The sequence below is a fragment of the Phyllobates terribilis genome, unplaced genomic scaffold (assembly GCF_046119375.1).
Source record: "Phyllobates terribilis strain yellow unplaced genomic scaffold, ASM4611937v1 Scaffold_7__3_contigs__length_470593459, whole genome shotgun sequence".
NCBI lineage: Eukaryota > Metazoa > Chordata > Amphibia > Anura > Dendrobatidae > Phyllobates > Phyllobates terribilis.
Genome location: NW_027362767.1, coordinates 158,154,735 through 158,178,653, shown reverse-complemented (window position 1 = coordinate 158,178,653; position 23,919 = coordinate 158,154,735). Strand labels below are relative to the sequence as shown.

At 44.8% G+C, this 23,919-nt stretch overlaps 1 protein-coding gene across 2 annotated transcripts in view; it reads left to right on the top strand.

Annotated features, from left to right (window-relative positions):
- Positions 1 to 931: 931 nt before the first annotated feature.
- Positions 932 to 23,919, top strand: part of NES (nestin) — a 41,845-nt gene continuing 18,857 nt past the window's right edge. Inside the window, exons 1-2 of one of the 2 annotated variants that reach the window (XM_073639504.1) lie at positions 932 to 1,872; positions 21,230 to 21,354. In XM_073639504.1, coding sequence (XP_073495605.1) covers positions 1,069 to 1,872; positions 21,230 to 21,354 — 929 coding nt within the window. In that variant the 5' untranslated portion in view covers positions 932 to 1,068. The remainder of the gene's footprint in view (positions 1,873 to 21,229; positions 21,355 to 23,919) is intronic. The other variant, XM_073639503.1, reaches the window with a different exon arrangement.

The window sequence follows — 23,919 nt, the reverse complement described above, 5'->3', positions numbered from 1 at the left end:
AGGGCTTAATCATCAGCTGTAGATGGTGGTATACCAATCCAAGGGTCATAATGAATGGGTCATGATGAAAAAGTAATAGCAGTAATTCAAAATACTACAGTATATAAATACCGCATGCAGTCAAATCAATAGGCCACTAGATGGCAGAATACGTGCAATGATATAGCAGACTTTGGAGAGAATATTCAACTGCGTAGAAGAGATGCATTTTTTGTCTTTGCAATTGTCTTTTGGTACAATTCAATAAGAATTTTACTTTACCATATACTAAAAAAAGATAATCGCCATTCAACATCATTATTATGAGACTTCGTAATAAAGTAATTTAAAAGTGATCTTCCCCCTAAAAAAAAACAATTAGTAAAAAACTTAGCTTTTCCTCTTTTTTTTTTTGTAGAAAATGTTTCTCGGAAGATGGGTGAAATCGGTCTTTACAGTTGACATGGGACTTGTTATCCATCCTACCCAGGCTCCTGATTTCACTATTTTTTGGTTTTCTGTTCCCTTCTCAGTGCGGATTAGCTGTTCAGGACTCCAAGAAAGCTGGGTGACATACCTCATGGAGCAACAATGATGACCATATTAGTTGTCATCAAGCGTTTTCAGAAGTAAGAATATTTTAGAACTTCATGGAAGATAGCTGAAGGAGCCACTCTTCATTTTCATAGAAATTCGGCTTTAAGTTTTGCAAAATGCTGGAGATCTAAAGAGGAAATATGAGGTAGAAGATAACTCACTAGATAATTAGGATAGGAAGCGTCATGAAAATTTGACGACTTGTGTTCACATGGGAGGAAATAGCTTTCTAAGGTATTTGGGAGAATGTATATGTTAGTCGGAAGTGTTTATGTATGTGACAGTGTCATGGGATAGAGCAGGACTTCCTCTGAAGGGTTAATCACAGCCTTATAATGGGACACTCCCCTCCCCAGCCAGATGCATGTATGAATAGCTTTGGGTCTGCTCCTCCAGAGCCATTCTCTCACTCGCTGGGTATTCAGCATCACACTCCCACAGGCTGGTAGAGAAGTATCCTTGAAGAAGACTTAGAGTATATCGATAAGCAGAATGGAAACTTATCCGACATCCATATCCGTTGGTGAAGAGTCTGCAGAAATGTGGAGCCTCAACAAACGTCTTGAAGCTTATCTCTCCCGTGTCAAAGCCCTAGAAGAAGAGAACCATCTCCTCAGGGCGGAGATCCATCATCTCAAGAGCACCAGGTCTGATAAGTCCTATATAAGAAAGTACCATGATGAAATTATGACATTGAGGAACGCCTTAGATGATGGACACCGGGAGATGGTCCAGGTGGAAACAGACAGAGATTTCATCTATCAGGAGATAGAATATGTGAAGGAACTGTGCCTCCAAGAGAAGCAAGCCCAAGAAGATGTAAAGAAAGAACTGTCTGAGAGCAAGAGACAGCTGGAAGAGGAGAAAAGAGCCCAAATATGGTTAAAAGAAAGACTTTTTCAACTGGAGCAAGAGATGGATGACATCTTCAATGCACATGAAGAAGAAAAGGCTCTGATGGAAAAGGAGATTTCCAGTTACTCTCAAAGACTGGAGAACTTCAAAATTGCTCCCGTAAACTTCAAACCAGTCAATGTGGAAGACTATGCAAATCAGCTTTCACAGATATGGCAGGGAGCCGTTGAGGAGTACAAGAACAAAGTGTCAACTCTGGAGGCAAATTTGACCCAGGCCAAAGAGAACTTGAAGAAGGTGGTGGATGAGAACAAACAGAGTCAACTGCAACTGCAGAATCTAGACGGAGACTTGGAGAGTCTTAAGAACCGGAAGGAGATGCTGGAAGGACTTCTGACCAAGCAGTGGATGGAACAACAAGTCGAAGAAGGTGGACTACAGGTGTGTATCCAATCCCTAACATGTACATGTAGTCACTAATCCCAATTTACAGTCAATTTAAATAATAAGACAAAAGCATGTATTAAATGTCTTTAAATGTTCTTAGAGTTGAAAATATGTGACATATAGTAGCAATCATAGGGGCAGGGATCATTGTTTATGCTTGGTCAATTTGATGGCTTTAGTTCACATAGGTTGGCTATTGATAATGGTTGGGCTAATTTGGGGGAAGATGGTGAAATTGTAATTTGGTGGATCTAATAAAGAAAAAAAAACAATGTATCCTACGTCTAGCAGTCATGGACAGGTAGGCTTCATCAGCTTCCAGGCATCAATTCTTCAGACCTGAGATGATGAATGTCATCTTTCTCCATACAAAGTCCAAATAATACCACCATCCAGTGGCCAAGTAGTTCCATCGTAATTCATCACTGGGCCTTTTACATGGTTCACGATCGGAAAAAAAACACTCATATGAGCTCTTATTCCGGCAATCATCGCCCCACGTAAAAGGCCCTTACAAGGGTCATTAGTAGAGTGATAAGAAGCCAATTGGGTCAGGAAGTTGATAGTTTGCTTGGCAGCGTCTGGTATTGGACTTGACTGACAACTCTCGAGTAATCTCTGGCAGGACCTTAATGACGATCTATATATAGATCTATGTATCTAAGCTATGTTAAATATTTCAGTCCCACTTCCCATGAAGAAACATATCTGCTTATACTTACTGAATCCCTCATACATTGAACTCATAAGGGGAAATGCATTTCACATACAGCAGGGAGTAAGCGCAATCTTCTCCCTATAGAAAGTTCTAAAGATCTGGAGTCAGATCAATGCAGTATAACCAATAATGGCCAAAATTACAGTATCCTGGCCCCTGGGTTATGACATCAACCAATGATCATGTCCAAAGTAGTCAACGGAGGTAAAAGCTTCAGTCAGGAGTTCACCACCAGGCAGGCATCATACTATGGACATGGGCCACAGGAACCATCAGCACTGCTTAGTTACCCAACCGCTTAAAGTGGATTTGACATAATGTTGGGTTATCCTGTTGTGGTATCCCAATCTTGGTCACCTATGTCCGGACAGGAGCCGGTCTCATGCTGCTGTGCGTCTCTCTCCATTTACTTCTATAGGAGTTCCAAAAAATTGCTGTGTCCTCAGCAATTTTCAGGAATCCTGAAGAAAATGGAGAGGGTCCTACCATGATGGGGCCCTGTTCTTCAGATAGGTGTATGACCGAGAGCTGGAACCCCTATCCATCCATCCATCTATCTAAACTACATTAGATATGCCATAATTGGCCAAAAACATGACTTCTGACTTCTAAAACCACGCAGATCCATAGATTATGCCTGGTTTTGCATCTCGGCTCCATTGAAGTGAATTGGGCTGAGCTTACATACATCCCACCCCTCTTTGGCCTAGGACATGCCTTAATTTAACAGTCCTGGCAAATTTGGGACTATTAGCAACTATGCTGCAATCTGGAAAGATGTGACTTTTTTTTTTATAAACTTTATAATGCACTAAAGTTTGCTGTCACTTTTGGCTCAATGGTTTCTGTACTGTCTCTTGGTGTTTACATGATTGTGTGTTGTTATCATATATAAATATGAGGTGCCAATGAATATGAGGTTGGCACACCTCTGGGCAATATGCAGGTTTCTCTTTAAATATCTCTATGATCAACTTTCACCATTTGATTATATTATTCCAATAGATCCCAAATCTGCATTTTGTTTGTTTAAAACTTGTAAAAGAAAACCGGCAGACAATCTCCACCCAAAAATGTAAGTATGAACCTAGTCTCAGGTAACAAACTAGCGGTCTAGAGTTTACCTAAGGGACTCAGTTTAGTGACCTTATTAAAGAAATCTTTAAAATAAGGTGGTCCTGGTGGTTGATAGCTAGCACCCAGGACAAGGCTAGTGTTGTGCTCTCTATACCAGGTGTAAGGCGGCGGTGTTCACACCATGCAGTAACTGAGGCAGTGACCCAAGCAAGTCCAACATAATCAGCTTTTATTCAGCAAAACTTACAGGTAAACATAAAGTCCTCCGGTTCGCAGCCAGGTTAACACAAGTCCATAACAACGGTTGCCGTGGGCAACGACCGCGCCGGGCCGCTCAGAGCCTGACAGGTGCAGAGCCTTCCCTGGCGAGGGTTCAGCTACTCACAGGCCCGCCAAGCTTTCCTGCTATCCTCCTAGCAGGTTCCAACACTGAACAACACTAATCCTTAATGCAGGGTTTTTAAAGGACCTGTGGCAAGAGCCACTGGAAGACCCAGGTTGGAGGGAGGAGGCCGCCCCACTGCCTTCCTATAGCCTCCTCCAAGAAATGAAGGCCCTGCTGGGTTTTACTTAATCTGTCTTAGCCAGATATCCTGACCAGGTCATTGCTCACCTTCATTCCTGCATTGCAGCCGCAGCTGTGTCTGTGACTGCAATGCACTCCAATGGATTTAATAGGTCTCTGTACACATTCTGGGGGATATATAACGTCCCTCGTATACGAACCCAGTCACTGCCTCACACAAGACACTGAGGTTTTGTAGGCCTACAGATTGAGTCTGATGGAGCGGTGAGCCACGGTCTCTCTGTTCTACCACAAGATTATTCTGTATCAGTGTAATTTTGATACCAACACAGTTCACCAGAGATCTGGGGCACCCAGCCCGAAGTCTGGGGCATGTGCATTTCTCCAGATCTTTGGCTCTAGCAATGACTCTTCTTAGAGGAGCAAAAATGTCAAAAGAAAATATAAAAAAAAGTAGTTTTTTATTATTTTAAACCTGATTTTTTTTTTGTTTAAATTGTTGAAAGTGGACAACCCTTTTAATTGCCCAGTAGTACTTTTTTTTTTTTAATCTTGCACCCGTAAGAATTTTGTGCCCAGGGCAGCAGCCCCTGTATGCTACTGATGGAAACTACTTAGAAATAGGAGATAATGTTCTCTACACACAGCTGATTTTTTATGGTTGGGTGGAAAACCACTTTTAAGGCTATTTGCCCACAATCAGGCTATAGCAGCGCTTTGCATAGCATAATTTTGCTGCATCCAAAGCTCTGCATCCGATCATGCAGGTAAATCCACATGTGTTCATTGAACACATGCAGGGTTACCGCACCCTATACATTCTATTATGGAAATTTCTGTTGCGGAGACCACAACAGAAATTGACATGCTGCGGCTCATAAAGCCGTGCCGCAGGTGAGTTTACGCAGCGTCAAATAGAAGCACAGTGGGCATGGGATTTCTATAAATCCCATCCACTGTGCTTCTACTGTACAACGCAGCGTTTTGGACGCAGAGCAGGTGAGCTGCGTCCAAAACGCTGCTCGTACGGATCATGGACACATACCCTAAATGTGTTTTCCAGAGCTGTATAAATAAAGTTTATTGAAGACAGTTCTTTATGTGCCTGCCATTTTTAACCCACAGTAGGGCAGATATTTGAAACTGTCTCAAATAAAATGTCTTTGTCGCCCATATCAACCAATCACAGCTCAGCTTTCATTTTTGCACAATGAAAACTGTACTGTGAATGGTTGCGATAGACAACTTGATAAATGTCCTATAGTATTTGAGTTCTGATGCCAAATCAGTTGTTAGACCACAATTGCCAGCACAGATAAGAAACATGTACATACATTTTACCTTAATACTGCACTTTTTTCAAAATCAACTTTATTTATATATTTTGGAAAATTCCTTTAAATTGTTTTTTTTTATCATTTATGTAAACCAAGGATTGTAACAGCTTTGGTTACAGCTTAATGTCCAAACACAATTCTATAATCTTCTACAGCTGTGGCATCCGATACTGCAAAGTCATGGAACACATGGCGGCACTTAGCTCAGTTATGTATCCAAGATCCCAGCACATGCTTTCTAGGAAAAAATGCTGTAAAGGAAAGTTAAGTTCTAACTCCACTCCTTAATGAATGGATGTTTTGAGGATTGAGGATCTGAATCTCAAATCATAAAGATTCCCTGATAGCTCACTACCGAAGGACCCAATTGTTTATGCCACACTGATTGCTAAACTGCCTATGAGTAAAATGTGTTGCCTAATATGCGCATTCCCTCTGTAACTCATCAGGCTCCTTCCCTTTGTAACTCATCGGGCTCCTTTCCTTTGTAACTGGGCTCATTCCATCTGTAACGGTAACTCATTGGGCTCATTCCCTCTCTGACTGCTTTGGCTCATTCCCTCTCTAACTCCTTGGGCTCCTTCCCTCTATAGCTCCTTGGGCTGTTTCTCTCTGTAACTCCTTAAGCTCCTTTACTCTGTAACTCCATTGGCTGTTTACGTTGCCTTCCTGCATACTGTACTTGCTGATTTTTACCGTTAGCCATTTAAAAGGTACATTTGCTCCCTTTTCTCTTGACCACTAAGCCCTATTTTGTGATTCCTGAAGTTTTAATTAAACCACAAGCTTCCACTTAAATTACAGAGCATTCTGGAATCATGAGCAAGAATCTTTCCAGAACTTCTGGATTCCCAGAGGCTTCATAAAGCTTTGGCACCCCCAAGTAAGATTTTTAAGCTCTAATTCAGTCTTCAATTTTTCTAGATGTTCCATTAGAGCTGGCATGATGATATGGCTAATGCTGGGCCCACTAGTTCAGCTTTGATATGAGGCATAGCAAGATCCAATATTGAGAATATCTGGAAAAGAGCTTGGTCCTTCACTATCATGGTCCCAAAATAGGACTAAAGTCAGGACCAAACCTTCAAGAGTTGTAAGATATTTTCTAATACTTTTACAAAATACTCTCTTCAGGGAAACTTGGGTGACAACCTTTTAGGGATGCTCTTGTCGGAGGAGAGGGATTAGAGGAGTTGTCCAGATTTGGGATGAAAGTCTTTAAGGTATGCCACTGAAAATGTGTTCACCATGGCCAAGTTCCCTTTCCCCCACTAGACCTCTTCCACAACCTCTGAATGTGCATTTTGAATCCACGTTCCCATCTGATGATGGAATGCCCCAGCATCAGGCACAAGAAACATTCCAGTGCTTAGCTGTCCTGAACGTTTTGGGAGTCTTCGGTAGCACCTGGGAGATTTTTCAACTCCTCTGGAAGTCCCAGAGATATCAGAGGTCCCATATTTTTCTAGGCCCTCCTAGACATTCCAGGAATGTTGCCAACTATGCCATTATGATAACATTGTACCCACCAGTTCAGCCTTGATGTAGCAACACCTGAAGAGCTCAGAGGGTGAATAGGCTAGGAGTTTGGACTTTTGCCAACAGCATCCATAATGCGGATTAAAGTACGGACCAAAATCTCATATGGTGTAAGAACTTTGGTCATAATTTTACAGACTACCTGCTTTGGAGAAACTTTGGTGACAACCCAAATTTTTAGGAATGTCTTTGTTGGATCATGTCACCGAAAATACATTCCATGTGGCCAACTTCCTTTTTAAGACCATGACCCTACTAATCAAATGGATGATATAGCACTTTAGCATCAAACCCCAGAAAGCTTCCGAAAGCTTTGCCTTTCTAGGTTTCGTAAATCTTTCCTGGGATGTGGAAGATTTTCAAACTCCTTTGGGAATCTGGGAGCTCTCCTCTTTTTCTGTGAGCCTGTGGCACTTTCCAGCAAAGTTGGCAATTATGGTGCTAACTAATGTGGTAGCTACCCAACATATGAGGTAGCTAACAGATCTCGATCGGATGATGGAGTTTCAGAAAACTGCCTTCCTGGAGGTCTCGGAAGTCTTCACTGGTACTTCAGGGATTTTTCAATAAACATGAAAGTCCAGGAGGTCTCCACTTTATGCAAGCTACTGGGACTTTCCAGCAGATTTGGCAAGTATGGTCCCAACTAATGTGGTGGCTATTAGTGATGAGCGAGCATGCTCGCTACTGCTCGGTGCACGCCCGAGCATCTCACTGCTCAAGATGCTCGGCGATCGCCGAGTATTTCCGGGGTTGTTCGGCAGGAGCTCGGGTCCCCTCCCTGCATGTTTGGCACTCTTTAGAGCAGGGATTGCCTGCCACTCACTGTAATGCCGTAGCCATGTTGGTTGTGGCATTACAGTGATTGGCTGGCCGCACATCGTCATCAGGTCTATATCAGACCTGGCGCCGCCATGCTCGTCAAGTTACTCCGGAATCAGACAGTGTAGGGAGAGGTGCTGCTGCGTCAGGGAGAGATTTGCTTGTGTAATAGGTAGTGTAGGGAGAAAAAACGTACATTACACATATCTATCTTAACAAACAGTCCTTTTGAGGACTAAGTAATCCATCTGCAGAGATATCAGGCAGGCAGTGTATATAGGCTGGCAGGGTATATAGCAGACTGCAGTGCATATAGCACAAGAGGCTCCATTCCAATTCTGCCTTCTGCTGCTGTTAGATATTTCTGTACAAAGGCCCAGGTCTCAGGGGCCAGGAATACTTTTTTTTGGATCTTAATCCTCATTATTTGCTTATAAAGCAATCCAGAGAACACCGTTTTTCTGCGCCATTTGCTTGTTGGCACTGCAGAATACAGCCAGGTCCTTTCCATATTAGAGCGCTAGAAAACCAGCTATTTAAAACTATGTTTTCTCCATCACACGGATCACATATATGTTGTCAGAAAATACTGCCATTTCTGGCCTCCATTAAAAATTTCCTTTAGTGTGTCAGTGAAGCAATACACAGCAGTTTGCTGTTCAAACTACTTACCTACAGGCCAGGTACTTAAAACTCTGTTTTCTCCGTCACACGGATCACATATACATTGTCAGAAAATACTGCCATTTCTGGCATCCATTAACAATTTCCTTTAGTGTGTCAGTGAAGCAATTCACAGCAGTTTGCTGTTCAAACTACTTACCTACAGGCCAGGTATTTAAAACTCTGTTTTCTCCGTCACACGGATCACATATAAGTTCGCTCCAAACTCAGTCAGTTGTAGTGAGCGTAGAAGATACTGTCCTCCATTTAAAAAGGGGCAAGGTACGTGGCAAGGGACGGGGAACTTGACGTGATGGTGATGGTGCATGCAGAGGCCGAGGATAAGGCCATGGGCAAGCTTAAATTGTGCCACAACAAACACCCACATCTTCTCGCCTGACCTTCCTGTCCCAATTCCTAGGGGACCACAGCACACCACTATTGAACCCAGAGCAGTGTCAAAAGGTTGTTGGTTGGATAGCTGATAATGCTTCCAGTCACTTAGCCACCACCACCACCACCCTGTCTTCCACACGGTCAAGTCTCAGTAGCCGTGAGTCTGGACTGCATATTCCTCACCCTGATCCTCCTTCCTCCCACCATGCCGAGTGCCTGGAGACAACTTATCCCACACTTGGACACTCAGAAGAGCTGTTCACTTTTCCATTTTTAGATTCGGGCCTCTCGCCCGGCCAGCTTCAAGCGAGTCAAGAGGAGAACGCGTGTAATGATGCCCAAATATTTGAGCAGCCACGGTCACACGAAGGCGATGGTGGGAAAGTGTCACAAGAGGTGGACGATGATGAGACCCAATTGCCAGAAAGTCAGGAGGAGGACCAGGGTGCAGAAGTGGAAGACGAGGTGGCGGATGATATAGTAACTGACCCAACATGGCAGGAGGACATGCAGAGCGATGACACTAGCACACGGGGAGGGAGGCAGAGCACCCCAACAGGCAGGAAGAAGCAGTGTGGTGGCCGCTGACAGAAGGCAGGCAACCGTTCCCCGTAACACCAACACGAAGGAAGTTGCCAGTACAATTGTTAGGTCTTCCCGAGTCTGGTTGTTTTTTAAAGACTCTGACGATAGCCCCAAAAAGGTCATTTGCACCACCAGCCAGGCCAGCATCAGCAGGGGTGGCAAAACGACCAGCCTGACCACCACCAGCATGATCAGGCACATGGCAGCAAAGCACCCGACTTTGTGGTCCGAACCCCAGGGTCCAGGAACAGTGTCTGCAGGTGGCACCATTGCTTCTTCCGCTGTTGTGCATGCAAGCCAATCCCTTGTCCATGGTGCATGCAAAGATGCCTTCTGCCCTGCACCTGTCGTTGCACACTCTCAAATAGCAGCATCAGGAAGCACATCCATGTCCTTGTCCCAGCTGTCCATACCCCAGTCCTTGGAACGCAAGCGCAAATATGCAGCCAACGCCCCACAGGCCACACTACTAAATTCTCACATTTCACGACTGCTTGCGCTCGAAATGTTGCCTTTTAGGCTCGTGGAGACGGAAGCATTCCGCAATCTGATGGCGGCGGCCGTCCCTCGGTACTCGGTCCCCAGCCGCCACTATTTCTCCCGGTGTGCCGTCCCCGCATTACACAAGCACGTGTCCCAAAACATTAGCCGTGCCCTCAACAACGCAGTTACCGGGAAAGTTTACCTAACCATGGACACGTGGACAAGTGCTTGTGGGCAGGGACGGTACATTGCGCTGACGGCACACTGTGTTAACATAGTGGAAGCCGGGACCGAGTCGGACCTTGGGACGGAACACGTCCTCCCGACGCCAAGGATTGCGGGCCCTAGGTCAATCAGGGTTGCCCCCGCGGCCTACAGCTCCTGCACCTCATCCTCCTCAGCCTCCTCCTCCTCTTCAGCCTCCATCTCCGAAATGACCACATCAGTCACAAGCTGGAAGCACTGCAGCACTGCCTCGGCTAAGCGGCAACAGGCTGTGCTGAAGCTAATATGCTTAGGTGACAATCCGCACAATGCTGAAGAGTTGTGGACAGCTCTGAAAGAGCAGGCAGATCTGTGGCTCACACCGCTGAACCTAAAGCCAGGCATGGTTGTGTGTGACAATGGCCGGAACCTGGTGGCGGCTCTGAGGCGAGGCGAGCTCACACACGTACCATGCCTGGCCCATGTGCTTAACCTCGTGGTTCAGCGGTTTCTCAAATCCTACCCGGAGCTGCCGGATCTGCTTGTTAAAGTACGCCGCTTGTGTGCCCATTTTAGAGAGTCAGTTACAGCTTCCGCCGCCCTTGCCGTGTTTCAGCAGCGTTTGTAGCTTCCGGCTCACAGACTGGTGTGTGATGTCCCCATGCGTTGGAACTCTACTTCAGATGTTGGGAAGGATTTGTGAGCAGAAGAGGGCAGTTGTTGAGTACCAGCATCAACAAGGCCGTCGCTATTCAGTTCAGACTCCACACATAAGACCTCAGGAGTGGACATGGATGTCAGACATATGTACCATCCTCCAAAACTTTGAGGACTCCACCAAGATGGTGAGCGGCGATGACGCCATAATTAGCGTCACCATCCCGCTTCTCTGTCTTCTGAAACGCTCTCTGCTCACAATCAAAGAGGATGCATTGCAGGCAGAGCATGATGAGATAGAGCAAGGAACCATACAGGGTGATTACACACAGCCAAGCCTCATCTCATCCCAACGTAGATTGGGTGGCAATGAGGAGGAGGAGGAAGGACAGGAGCTAGTTTCATGCACTATAGACGGTACTACCGGCACAGCTGTCATACCGTCTGTTCAGCGTGGATGGCCAGAGGACAGAGAGGAGGAGGAGGAGAGCATGGTCAGTCATCCTCTTGGTGAGGACACGGAAGTCTTGCCTGTTAGTAGTCTGACATGCATGGCTGAGTTTATGTTACGCTGTCTTTCCCATGACCCTCGTGTTTTCAAAATTTTGGGTGACAGTCATTACTGGTTGGTGACACTTCTAGACCCACACTACAAGGAGAATTTTATATCTCTTATTCCTGGAGCGGACAGGTCTACAAAAATGGGGCTGTACCAGAAGGCCCTTGTTGTGGAACTATTAAAAAAATTCCCATCTGAAAGCGCTAGCGCCAGAGGGCACACTTCGTTGGACAACCAAGGAGTACAGGCGAGAGAGACACAACTTCAATCCAGCAGAGGCAGGGGAACACTGTCAAAGTTCTGGGAGAGTTTTCTCAGCCCCTCTCATCGCACAGGCCCTGAGGCGCGGGGTACTCTCACAAGAAGTACAAAGTTTGGGAAGATGCTGAGGAAGTACCTTGCCGACCGTACCAAGGTCCTCCGTGATTCCGCTGTGCCTTATAATTATTGGGTATCCAAGCTGGATACATGGAATGAACTGGCTCTCTATGCCTTGGAGGTCCTGGCCTGCCCTGCCGCCAGCATTTTATCAGAGCGGGTTTTTAGTGCCGCTGGTGGAATTATAACTGATAAGTGCATCCGCCTGTCAACTGAAAATGCTGACAGGCTGACTCTTATAAAAATGAACAAGGGCTGGATTGGGTCAGACTTCTCAACACCACCGAATGATAGCAGCGTAACATAAACTCAAATCCAGTGTCTTTTCTTGGGAGGTGTATTCCCATGCACCTTTTCACACCCACACATGGGTATACGCTTCCTGATTTTGGCTATTTGCTCTTGTCCTCCTCCTTCTCCTCATCGTCCACCACCATATCACCAGGGTGACCGTGGTCCGTGATGCAACACCCACATCATTTTTTTAAAGGGTGTTTATGATGCCCGTAAAAAATTTTTTTTAAACAGTATGTTCATGTATACCCCCCAGGGGTAAATGTTTGTCAGCCCATACACTTAGTGCATGGGCATTACAAGTATATGAGGCCCGCTCCTTTCTAATGGGAACATTTTTTTATGAGGCCCTCCTCCACGTCTCTTCCAAGGGGCATTGAAGTGCCTCCAAATTTTTGGCTGCCCTTGCATTCACTGCATAGGCCAACACTATGGGAGACTCTCTCCTTTCTAATGGGAATTTGTCGTTACTGTGTCCCTGCTCTATGTCTCTTTAAATTGTTAGTGGGGTTTTTCCTAAATTTGGTCAGCCGTTGGACTCACTGCATACCCTATAACTATATAGCAGACCCTCTCCTTTCTAATGGGAACATGTCGTACCTTATAACTGTGGCCCTGCTCTACGTGTCCTTAAATTCTTAGTGGGGTTTTTACTAAAATTCGTCAGCCGTTGGACTCACTGCATACCCTACAACTGTATAGCAGACTCTCTCCTTTCTAATGGGAACATGTCGTACCTTGTTACTGTGGCCCTGCTCTATGTGTCTTTAAATTCTTAGTGGGGTTTTTCCTAAATTTGGTCAGCCGTTGGACTCACTGCATACCCTATAAATGTATAGCAGACTCTCTCCTTTCTAATGGGAATTTGTCGTTGCTGTGGCCCTGCTCTATGTGTCTTTCATTTCTTACTGGGGTTTTTCCTAAAATTGGTCAGCCGTTGGATTCACTGCATACCCTATAACTGTATAGCAGACTCTCTCCTTTCTAATGGGAACATGTCGTACCTCATTACTGTGGCCCTGCGCTATGTGTCTTTAATTTCTTACTAGGGTTTTTCCTAAATTTGGTCAGCTGTTGGACTCACTGCATACCCTATAACTGTATAGCAGACCCTCTCCTTTCTAATGGGAACATGTCGTACTTGTTACTGTGATCCTGCTCTGTGTGCCTTTAAATTCTTAGTGGGGTTTTTCCTAAAATTGGTCAGCAGTTGGACTCACTGCATACCCTATAACTGTATAGCAGACTCTCTCCTTTCTAAATGGAATTTGTCATTACTGTGGCCCTGCTCTATGTGTCTTTAAATTCTTAGTGTGGTTTTTCCTAAAATTGGTCAGCAGTTGGACTTACTGCATACCCTATAACTGTATAGTGATGAAGAGGTAGTTATCCAGCAACTCGTGAAAGTGACTTAAAAAATAGCCTTTATTTTTAAAAAATTAAAACCATGTGACCATGGTGCAAATAAAAGCGTACCGAGGCTTACGCGTTTCGGATACGTAGATCCTTATTATTGCTATGAATAAGGATCTACGTATCCGAAACGCGTAAGCCTCTGTACGCTTTTATTTGCACCATGGTTTCATGGTTTTAATTTTTTAAAAATAAAGGCTATTTTTTAAGTCACTTTCACGAGTTGCTGGATAACTACCTCTTCATCACTGCCTAATGTCTCCCAGATGGGGATCTTTACAATCCGAGCACCGTGCCTCATGAGAAAGTGGACCGAGCAGGCTGACCCAGGTGAGCTGAAATATTTTTTCTACATTACCTATAACTGTATAGCAGACTCTCTCCTTTCTAAATGGAATTTGTCGTTAGTGTGGCCCTGCTCTATGTGTCTTTAAATTCTTAGTGGGGTTTTTCCCAAATTTTGGCAGCCCTTGCAGTCACAGCATGGGCATTACCACTATAGGAGACCTGCTCCTTTATAATGGGAACATTTTTTTTACTGAGACCCTCCTCTATGTCTCTTCAAAGGGGTATTGGGTTGCGTCCAAATTTTTGTCAGCCCTTGCAGTCACTGGATACGCAATAACAGTATAGGAGACCCACTTGTTAATAATGGGAACAATAAAGCATAGCCGGCTGATGGCTCTCTAACAATAGCGAGGGCCGACTGCTGGCCTTTTAAGAATAGTAAGGGCCGTCTGATGGCCCTATAAAAATAGGCTTTATGACTTTCAGAGTCCCTCAATCATAAATAAAACAGGATGTGTCTGATGATGTGTCACACACCACATTGCCAGATAAGGTTGTAAAATGTTAAAATGACATTTCCCGGTGAATGCATTTGTCTTAAAAAAATAGCGTAAAAAAAACAAAACAATAGGATCTTTCTTTAGTATAAAAAACAGCGTCACCAATTTAACCTCAATGTAATCACATTGTTCAGCTCCTGCACCTCCTCCTCCATCTCCGAAATGACCACATCAGTCACAAGCTGACAGCACTGCAGCACTGCCTTGGCCAAGCGGCAACAGGCTGTGCTGAAGATAACATGCTTAATTGACAAACCGCCCAGCGCTGCAGAGTTGTTGAAAGCTGTAACACAGCAGCCTGATCTGTGGCTCTCACTGCTGAACATACAGCCAGGCATGGTCGTGTGTGACAATGGGCGGAACCTGGTGACGGAGAAATGACAGCCGGAGTAGATACGGTTTCCCTCTATACCAGTCCTTTCACCGAGCTAAATACAACTCTCAGCAAAAAAAGCTGTTGACTGGCTCCGTACTGTCCGTGGCCACATTCATGTGTCCACGTGTTTGTGGTTAGGCGGTCCTTCCCAGTAAGTGCACTGGGAAGGGCACAGGTAATGTTGTGGGACCCATGCTTGTGGAAGGCGGAGACGATACCAGGAGAAATAGTGGCGGCTGAGGACCGAGTATGGACACCCGGTCGCCGCCGGATGAGGTTATGAAAAGCTTCCGCCTCCACGAGCCTAAAAGGCCACATTTCAAGTGAAAGCAGCTTTAGAGGACTTCCTGGGAGAAATGACAGCTGGGTAGGTATGGCTTCCCAAGTCCTTTCACCAAGCTAAAGAATATGGCTGTGGTGAAATACAACTCAGCAAAAAAAGCTGTGGACTGTCTCCGTACCGTCCCTGACCACATTCACCTGTCCACGTGTTTGTGGTTAGGCTGTCCTTTCCAGTAAGTGCACTGGGGAGGGCACGGGTAATGTTGTGGGACCTGTGCTTGTGGAAGGCGGAGACAATATCGGGAAAAATACTGGCGGCTGGAGACCGAATATGGATACCCGGTCGCCGCCGCCATAAGATTGTGGACAGCTTCCGCCTCCACGAGATTAAAAGACCACATTTCAAGTGCAAGCAGCTTCCCAGAAATCTGGCAGTTTAGTGTTGCGGCCTGTGGGTGGGTGCGTGGCTGGCTGCATACTTGCGCTTGCATTCCAAGTAAAAGAAAACTAAGCAGATGGTGGCCTCTATCAGCATCATGGCCTCACCTCGGCACTATGAACTCTCCTGAAGGAGAAGCCAGGGCCCACCAGAGGAGTCTCCGGTTCTCTGGTGGGCCCGTCCAACCCTGCCGAGAAGCAGCCCTGGCTAAGAAAAGTATGGGGGAAGGTTCCCGGACACTCTATGGCTGCTTTTTTAATGTGGATCGGACATGCTTATGCATGTCATTTTTTAAACCGCATTGCAGATCAGGCCATTGTCCAACTCTGTATTCATGAAATTAAATGCGCAAAGAAAGACAAAGTACCACCGACAAGTGCGAGTTGATGTTGGACGAGCTGCCATTGCTTCTGCAACAAGCTGCATTAGAGGACTTCCTGGGAAAAATGACACCCAGGGTAGATACGGTTTCCCTCTATGCCAGTCCTTTCACCGAGCTAAATGCAACTCTCAGCAAAAAAAGCTGTGGACTGGCTCCGTATTGTCCCTGGCCACATTCACCTGTCCACGTGTTTGTAGTTAGGCGGTCCTTCCCAGTAAGTGCACTGGGCACGGATAATGTTGTGGGACCCGTGCTTGTGGAAGGCGGAGACGATACCGGGAGAAATAGTGGCGGCTGGGGACCGAGTATGGACACCCGGTCGCCGCCAACATGAGGTTATGAAAAGCTTCCGCCTCCACGAGCCTAAAAGGCCACATTTCAAGTGAAAGCAACTTTAGAGGACTTCCTGGGAGAAATGACAGCTGGTTAGATATGGTTTCCCAAGTCCTTTCACCAAGCTAAAGAATATGGCTGTGGTGAAATACAACTGAGCAAAAAAAGCTGTGGACTGGCTCCGTACCGTCCCTGGCTACATTCACCTGTCCACATGTTTGTGGTTAGACTGTCCTTCCCAGTAAGTGCACTGGGGAGGGCACGGGTAATGATGTGGGACCCGTGCTTATGGAAGGCAGAGACGACACCGGGAGAAACAGTGGCGGCTGGGGACCAAGTATGGACACCCGGCCGCCGCCGGCATGAGGTTATGAAAAGCTTCCGCCTCCACGAGCTTAATAGGCCACATTTCAAGTGCAAGCAGCTGTCAAAAATTTGGCAGTATAGTATTGCAGCCTGTGGGTGGGTGGGTGGCTTGCTGCATACTTGCGCTTGCATTCCATGGAATGGGGTAGGGACAACTGAACGCTGCACTGGGACAAGGACATGGATGGTCATTGTTGCAAGTCTGCAACGACAGGTGCATGGCGGGAGGCATTTTCGCATGCGCCAAGGATCACTTATGATGGGCACACTTTTAGGCAGTGACCTGGGAGTCAGAGATGCTTCCAGAGGTCTTCCCCATGCTGTTCCCATGTCTTTTCAGCACTGTATGCATGTGTCTGATGATGTGTCACACACCACATGGCCAGATAAGGTTGCAAAATGTTAAAATGACATTTCCCAGTGAATGCATTTGTCTTGGTTGAAAGCAATGCAAAAGTGCAAAAACGCATCAAAAACGCTACGTGTGAACATAGCCCAAGTTGTGGAGGAGCATTTTTGATTTTGGTTATTTATTTTGCCTTATATACAAGTCATTACCCGGAAAAGGATGTTCCTTAACATATTTCCCAGGAAAATCCATTTTGGTTTCATTTTTGTATGTTTTATTGTGAGTCCGTAAAAGTGGCGTAATACTCTGGCAACGTTGTTGACAGCAGTGACCTGGGAGTCAGAAATGCCTCCAGGGGTCTTCCCCATGCTGTTCCTGTGTCATTTGAGCACTGTTCCCATCGATTTGGGAAATTTTTAGTCCCTCTGCAGACCGCCGGGGGGAGCCGCCTGAAAAATGCTCGAGTTTCCCATAGACTTACATTGGGCTCGTTGCTCGGGTCGAGCACCCGAGTATTCCAATGTGCTCGACCCGAGCATCGAGCACCCGAGCATTTTAGTGCTCGCTCATCACTAGTGGCTATCATTATGGATATCACTCCAAGACTGAATATTTTCTAATTTTAGAGGGAAAATGGTCTTTGTTTTTTGTGTACTGTATCTTTAAACATGTAATATCGCTACTGTCTTGCCCATGCTTCATGCTGCTCTGTGATGACTCCAACAACTTCCATATGTTACAGTGAGAGCAGATGTGTCTGGGAAAGGAAGTCGGAATTGTCGGGGGAGCTGAGTCATATGCTCAGACAATTACATGGATGGTCCCATCCCCTTCTCCATATCCTTAATGGATATGTATATGAGGAATCTTTGACTTCTCCCAAGAGAATGTCTGCTACTGTCCTGGCCTATAGAAATGTACAGATAGGGTTACATTGGCAGTAAACCAAGGAATATTTCGGCCACTGACATATTGTTAAAAAAAAAGAAAAAACCTATACATTTTTTTGGGTTCCTCTGCATGAGAAAGTGCAGTAGAACCAACTCTAAGCATTTTTTTTTGGTATAGAATTTGTGCATGAGGCCCATTGATGTGTCATGAGACCTGCATAGTCACAAATGAGATGTGAATATAGTCTAATATGCATGGGGGCTGTTAAATAAACTTACAGGGTGACAGATATAGGTTAAATAAAATTGATGGATGGGTTTGTGAGTGGATGGATGGGTGGGTGGGTAGATGGATGGATGGATAAAGTTAAATTGGCACATCTTGCAACCCAGATTCTTATGACTGCGTAACATTCCACCCTATGAGCTTACAATCAAATAACACTACACATAACATGACTCAGGTCCGCTGTTATGTACTAATGTCATCCGGTAGTGAAAGGAAGCAGATGTCTCATTGTGCTGCGATTTATATATATGGCATATGGCTCGTCGTTTTAGGGCTCTTAAGTTAATTTAGGCCACTTAACCTTATTACATGGTCATGTTGGGAGATCTGCTTGATCCCTGAGGGCTGGAGGATAAATACTGAGCCCTCTGATGAAGAGCCATGTGATTTGGTGGATCCTAAATGGTAACTATCATATAAATGTCCTAAGTAAGAGAAATCAGTAGGAACATCGGCAAGGCAGCCCTCAACCTACTCCATTCTTGGCTTAGCTGAAAAGGATAAAATGCATGATCAAAGGATCGAGGGGCTCTTAAAGGGACTTTCCCTATAAGCATTAAAAGCATATTGATGGGGCAGTAATATCAGATGTGTGGAGGTTTGACAATTCCTAATTCTAGTGAATTGTGTGTCTCCTACTCATGGAAAGACCTTTATGGCCAGTTACTTGGTGACTACAGCCATGCAGCGCCCAATACTAGTGGATCTTCCTAATCCTCCCCAACCAAACCCTTCCCTTCCTTAGTCAAAGTTAATAGGATGGACACCTACATTGTAGTACAGTATATACACTGCTCAAAAAAATAAAGGGAACACTTAAACAACACAACGTAACTCCAAGTCAATAACACTTCTGTGAAATCTACCTGTCCACTTATGAAGCGACACTGATTGTGAATCAATTTCTCCTGCTGTTGTGCAAATGGAACAGACAACTAGTAGAAATGATCGGCAATTAGCAAGACACCCCCTATAAAGGAGCGGTTCTGCAGGTGGTGACCTCAGACCATTTCTCTGTTCTCATCCTTTTTGGCTGTTGTTTTGGTCACTATTTCATTTTGCCATTGCTCTCACCCCTAGAGGTACAGTAGCATGAGGCGGTGTCTACAGTACAACCCACAGAAGTTGCTCAGGTAGTGCAGTTCATCCAGGATGGCACATCAGTGAGAGCTGTGGCAAGAAGGATAGCTGTGTCTGTCAGCACAGTGTACAGAGCATGAAGCAGATACAAGGAGATGTGGAGGGAGCCATAGGAGGGCAACAACCCAGCCAACAGGACCGTTACCTCCTTCTTTGTGCAAGGAGGAACAGGTGGAGCACTGCTAGAGCCCTGCAAAATGACCTCCAGCAGACCACAAATGTGCATGTGTCTGCACAAACGGTTAGAAACCGACTCCATGAGGGGGGTATGAGGGCCCGACATCCACAGATGGGGATTGTGCTAACAGCCCAACACCGTGCAGGACGCTTGGCATTTGCCACAGAACACCAGGATTGGCAAAGTCGCCACTGGCGCCCTGTGCTCTTCACAGATGAAAGCAGGTTCACACTGAGCACATGTGACAGACGTGACAGAGTCTGGAGACGCCGTGGAGAGCGATCTGCTGCCTGCAACATCCTTCAGCATGACCGGTTTGGCAGTGGGTCAGTAATGGTATGGGGTGGCATTTCTTTGGAGGGCCGCAGAGCCCCCCATGTGCTCGCCAGAGGTAGCCTGACTGCCATTAGGTACCGAGATGAGATCCTCAGACCCTTGTGAGACTATATGCTGGTGCGGTTGGCCCAGGTTTCCTCCTAATGCAGGACAATGCCAGACCTCATGTGGCTGGAGTGTGTCAGCAGTTCTTGCAAGATGAAGGCATTGAAGCTATGGACTGGCCGCCCGTTCCCCAGACCTGAATCCGATTGAGCACATCTGAGACACCATGTCTCGCTCCATCCACCAACGTCATGTTGTACCACAGACTGTCCAGGAGTTGGCGGATGCTTTAGTCCAGGTCTGGGAGGAGATCCCACAGGAGACCATCCGCAGCCTCATCAGGAGCATGCCCAGGCGTTGTAGGGAGGTCATACAGGCACGTGGAGGCCACACACAATACTGAGACTCATTTTGACTTGTTTTAAGGACATTACATCAAAGTTGGATCAGCCTGTAGTGTGTTTTTCCACTTTAATTTTGGGGGTGACTCCAAATCCAGGCCTCCATTGGTTAATCAATTTGATTTCCATTGATGATTTTTGTGTGATTTTGTTGTCAGCACATTCAGCTTTGTGCAGAACAAAGTATTCAATGAGAATATTTCATTCATTCAGATCTAGGATGTGTTATTTCAGTGTTCCCTTTATTTTTTTGAGCAGTGTATTATAGAAACTATTAGATAGATCTGAGAGCTATGTCCAATGTTAAATGGGAAGATATTCTTTTCTTTTCCACCTTTACCAGCTTCCAAAAGGGGCACTAGCAATATGGGACTGGTTTGTATGAAATGGACAATCCCTTTAAGACGTGTAATTGGGACACATATTTAAAGTAATTGTTAAATGTGAGGTCAACAATATACTATACATGCTTCATTTAAATTGATACTCATCTTGATTTGAATGAGTATTGCCACAATTACCCATAACTTCAAGGTAAGTTATTTAAAGTATTCCAACTTAGACAGTTACCAATTTACCTCTTTAAAGCGGATTTGTCACATTATCATCAATATGTAATTTTTACTTGGTGTAAATGCCGCTGTTCTCCTGAATCCGGCGATGTGTTTCTTTTGTTCCTGTGCCTCTCCGTTCCTGAGATATGACCTCTACTTCCCTGTCCATAAATTTAGTCTTTTTAGCCAACTGGGTGTGATCCTCAGGAAGAAGTCCACAGAGAAGAGTTTTGTACCACGCCCCTGGTAAGACTAGATTTATATGCAGGGCAGAAAGGGCCATATCTCAGGAACAAAGAGGCACAGGAACAAAATAAAAACATCGCCGGATTCAGGAGAATAGCGGCATTTACACCAGGTAAAAAAATGACATCATTATGGCAAGTGACAGATCCCCTTTAAGGCAACATATGTAAGCAGTCATTCTGTCTATAACATTCAGGATTAATTTATAGTATTATTATTATTTATAATATTATTATTATGTTTCAGCTTGAAATCGAAACTTTGGAGAAGGAGAAACAAGACCTGAGAATTCAGATTGCTCAAGTGCTGGAAGACAGACAACAGCTAATGCACCTTAAAATGTCTCTCTGTCTGGAGGTAGCAACATACAGGTAATAATAAAAACTTTGATGTCCTGTTTGGGTGTTAAACTGTTAACAAACTAATATCTTATAGGACAAGAATGATTAATGTCATTTCGGTAGTCTGTGGCGGCTGGACAGGAGCCCTGCGAACTGCCTCCTACCTGCTGCCAACCCCCACAACCTCTCCTGATTTGCATGACGCGATACAATGTTGCGTCGGGCTTTCAAATCATAAGCAACTGGGGATTCCAGCAGGTAGGAGGCGGTTGGCAGGGCTCCCTTCTGGACCAAAAGCAGCGAATCCATTCGTTCATTTCTAATTAAAAAAACATGTCCTATCTTAAATCATATCTCACCTATCCATAGAATAAAATGAATGTATGATCGCTGACATAACCCACACACATCACAAAAACAGGGTCCTCTGTCTGTATGAAGCAATAGTGAATATGTGCAATTACCACTCGTGTTGACAGCCAATGGAGCAGTGGTCGCACATGCTCAATACCACTCCATTCACACAGAGGACTTTCGGACTCTCATTCTCATGATAAGTGGAGACCAAGTAGTCGGACCCCCAACGATCATAAATCCTAACTTACATCCTTATCTAGAAAGAAATCTGGATGAAAAAAATCAAACTCTTCTTAGCTAATAGAATCAGATACACTGTAATGATGGAGCTCCCCTTTAAGTTGGATCTATCAGAATAGACGCCCCTTGTGCAAATAACCTTGGCATTGTATACTGTAGTGGGCACTATCTTATTAGCGAAATCTGCTTCTTTTTTCACTTATAAGCTACATCTTCCACTCTATGGAGAGAGGAGGAAGATTGAGGAACAGTTGGAGAAAGCACGCTAAGGGAGACACAGAAAGGTTGTGCTGAGCTTTCTAACAATTTATTTTACGTCACCAGAGCTGGATTCACAACTACACTGCTCAGTACGGCTCAATCATTTCCTCCACGTTGCTTCTGATTCTCTTTGTGTGCTAATTAAGAAATGAAGTGCAGGAATCCATCCTTGTGTGCGGTGTATGTAAGAGATCACTGCAGTTAGTCTTCTTTTACCAGTCCAAAGTCAATTGCAAATAAGAGACAGCTTAATAAAAAAGTCTTTCTAGAATTCTGTATCTGAAGGTACATACAATACGCCTATATAAAACACTCACAAGTCAGTCAGGAACCCTGTCCAAAAATTCCTCCACATACCCCTTTTCATGTACAATATGTTTAAGATTGTACCCAATGTATATGTCGCTCCTTTATCTTCATCTTTCTATTTTATCCATGGGAATTTGGTCTCAACAACGAACTTCTACTCAAAGTTTCCCCCACACTTATTTTTTTTTTCTCTTTTCTCGCTCTTACAGATGGTATTAAACAAAAGGGGGTCGCTCATTAGCATCATAATGCTGACCACAGGGACTGAAGCTAAAAAAAAAAAAAAAAAAAAAATCACTCCCGAGACATTCCATTATGTCATTGGGCTACTTGTGTAACACAAAATGAATTAGCTATAAAGTAAGAGTGAAAGGGATAAGGAGGTTCTCAAGAGCCAGCGTGTGTGATCTCGGACAGGCTCAAAATCCTATTTTTTTTTCCTCTTTTTGTAAATGATTGAAATGGTTGGAATTATATAAAAAATATTATAGTCTAATTTGACTTACCTTTATTTGTTAATTTAAAATATAAAATATATACATAAAAAAGTAAATAAAAAATGAGGGTAGAAATTCCCTGAATTGAAGTTCACAATCTGTTTTGTCATACTTGTCAACTCTTACAGGTCAACATGAAAATATTTTTCCATAAAGACGTGCCCCTTTTCCAATCAAGAGGCTCCAAGCCTCTTTCACACCTCCTGAATGTGCATTTAAATGCCACCAAATGCTACCGAACACTGCTTCCTAAGTTTGGTGGCAATTCGGCCACACTCAAGTGATTTGTCCACCAATCCTGGAGCCTTGAAGGTCTCCCCTTTCTTTGAGAGCCTTCCATATGTTCCTGGGGAGTATGGGATTTGTAGACCCCCTAGAACCATATTGGAGTTGCAATCTGGGGTTCTGCTGCCTGAAGGTCCCCAAATGCTCTTGAGCTACACAAGTAGACTCCAGTATTATATTCAAATCAATAGGGGCGGATGTGCAGTACTTGGCTACGGCCACTATCAGTAGACAGAGCAGATTTGTAATTGAGCACTTCTGGTCACCATTGGATCCAAGAACAGCTGATCCGTGGGGATGCTGGGTGTCGCACCCTCACCGATTAGACAGTGATGACCTATCCTAAGGATAAAATTGTGGACGACCTCTTTAAGTCAAACTTTGCTGACTCTATGGAGTTTGAAGGAGGCGTGAGGAGCAGAATGAGAAAACATGCAGAAGGAGAAACAGAAAGATTGTGCTGAGCTTTCTAACAAGTCTTTTATGTCACCATAGTGCTGGATTCACAACTACACTGCTCAGTACTGCTGCATTATGTACTTCATGCTGCTGGTGCTTCTCCTTTCTGTGTGATAACTAAAGAATAAAGAGCAGAAATCCCTTTGTGTGCTGACCTGTGCAGACATCATAGCAGCTAGTCTCCACA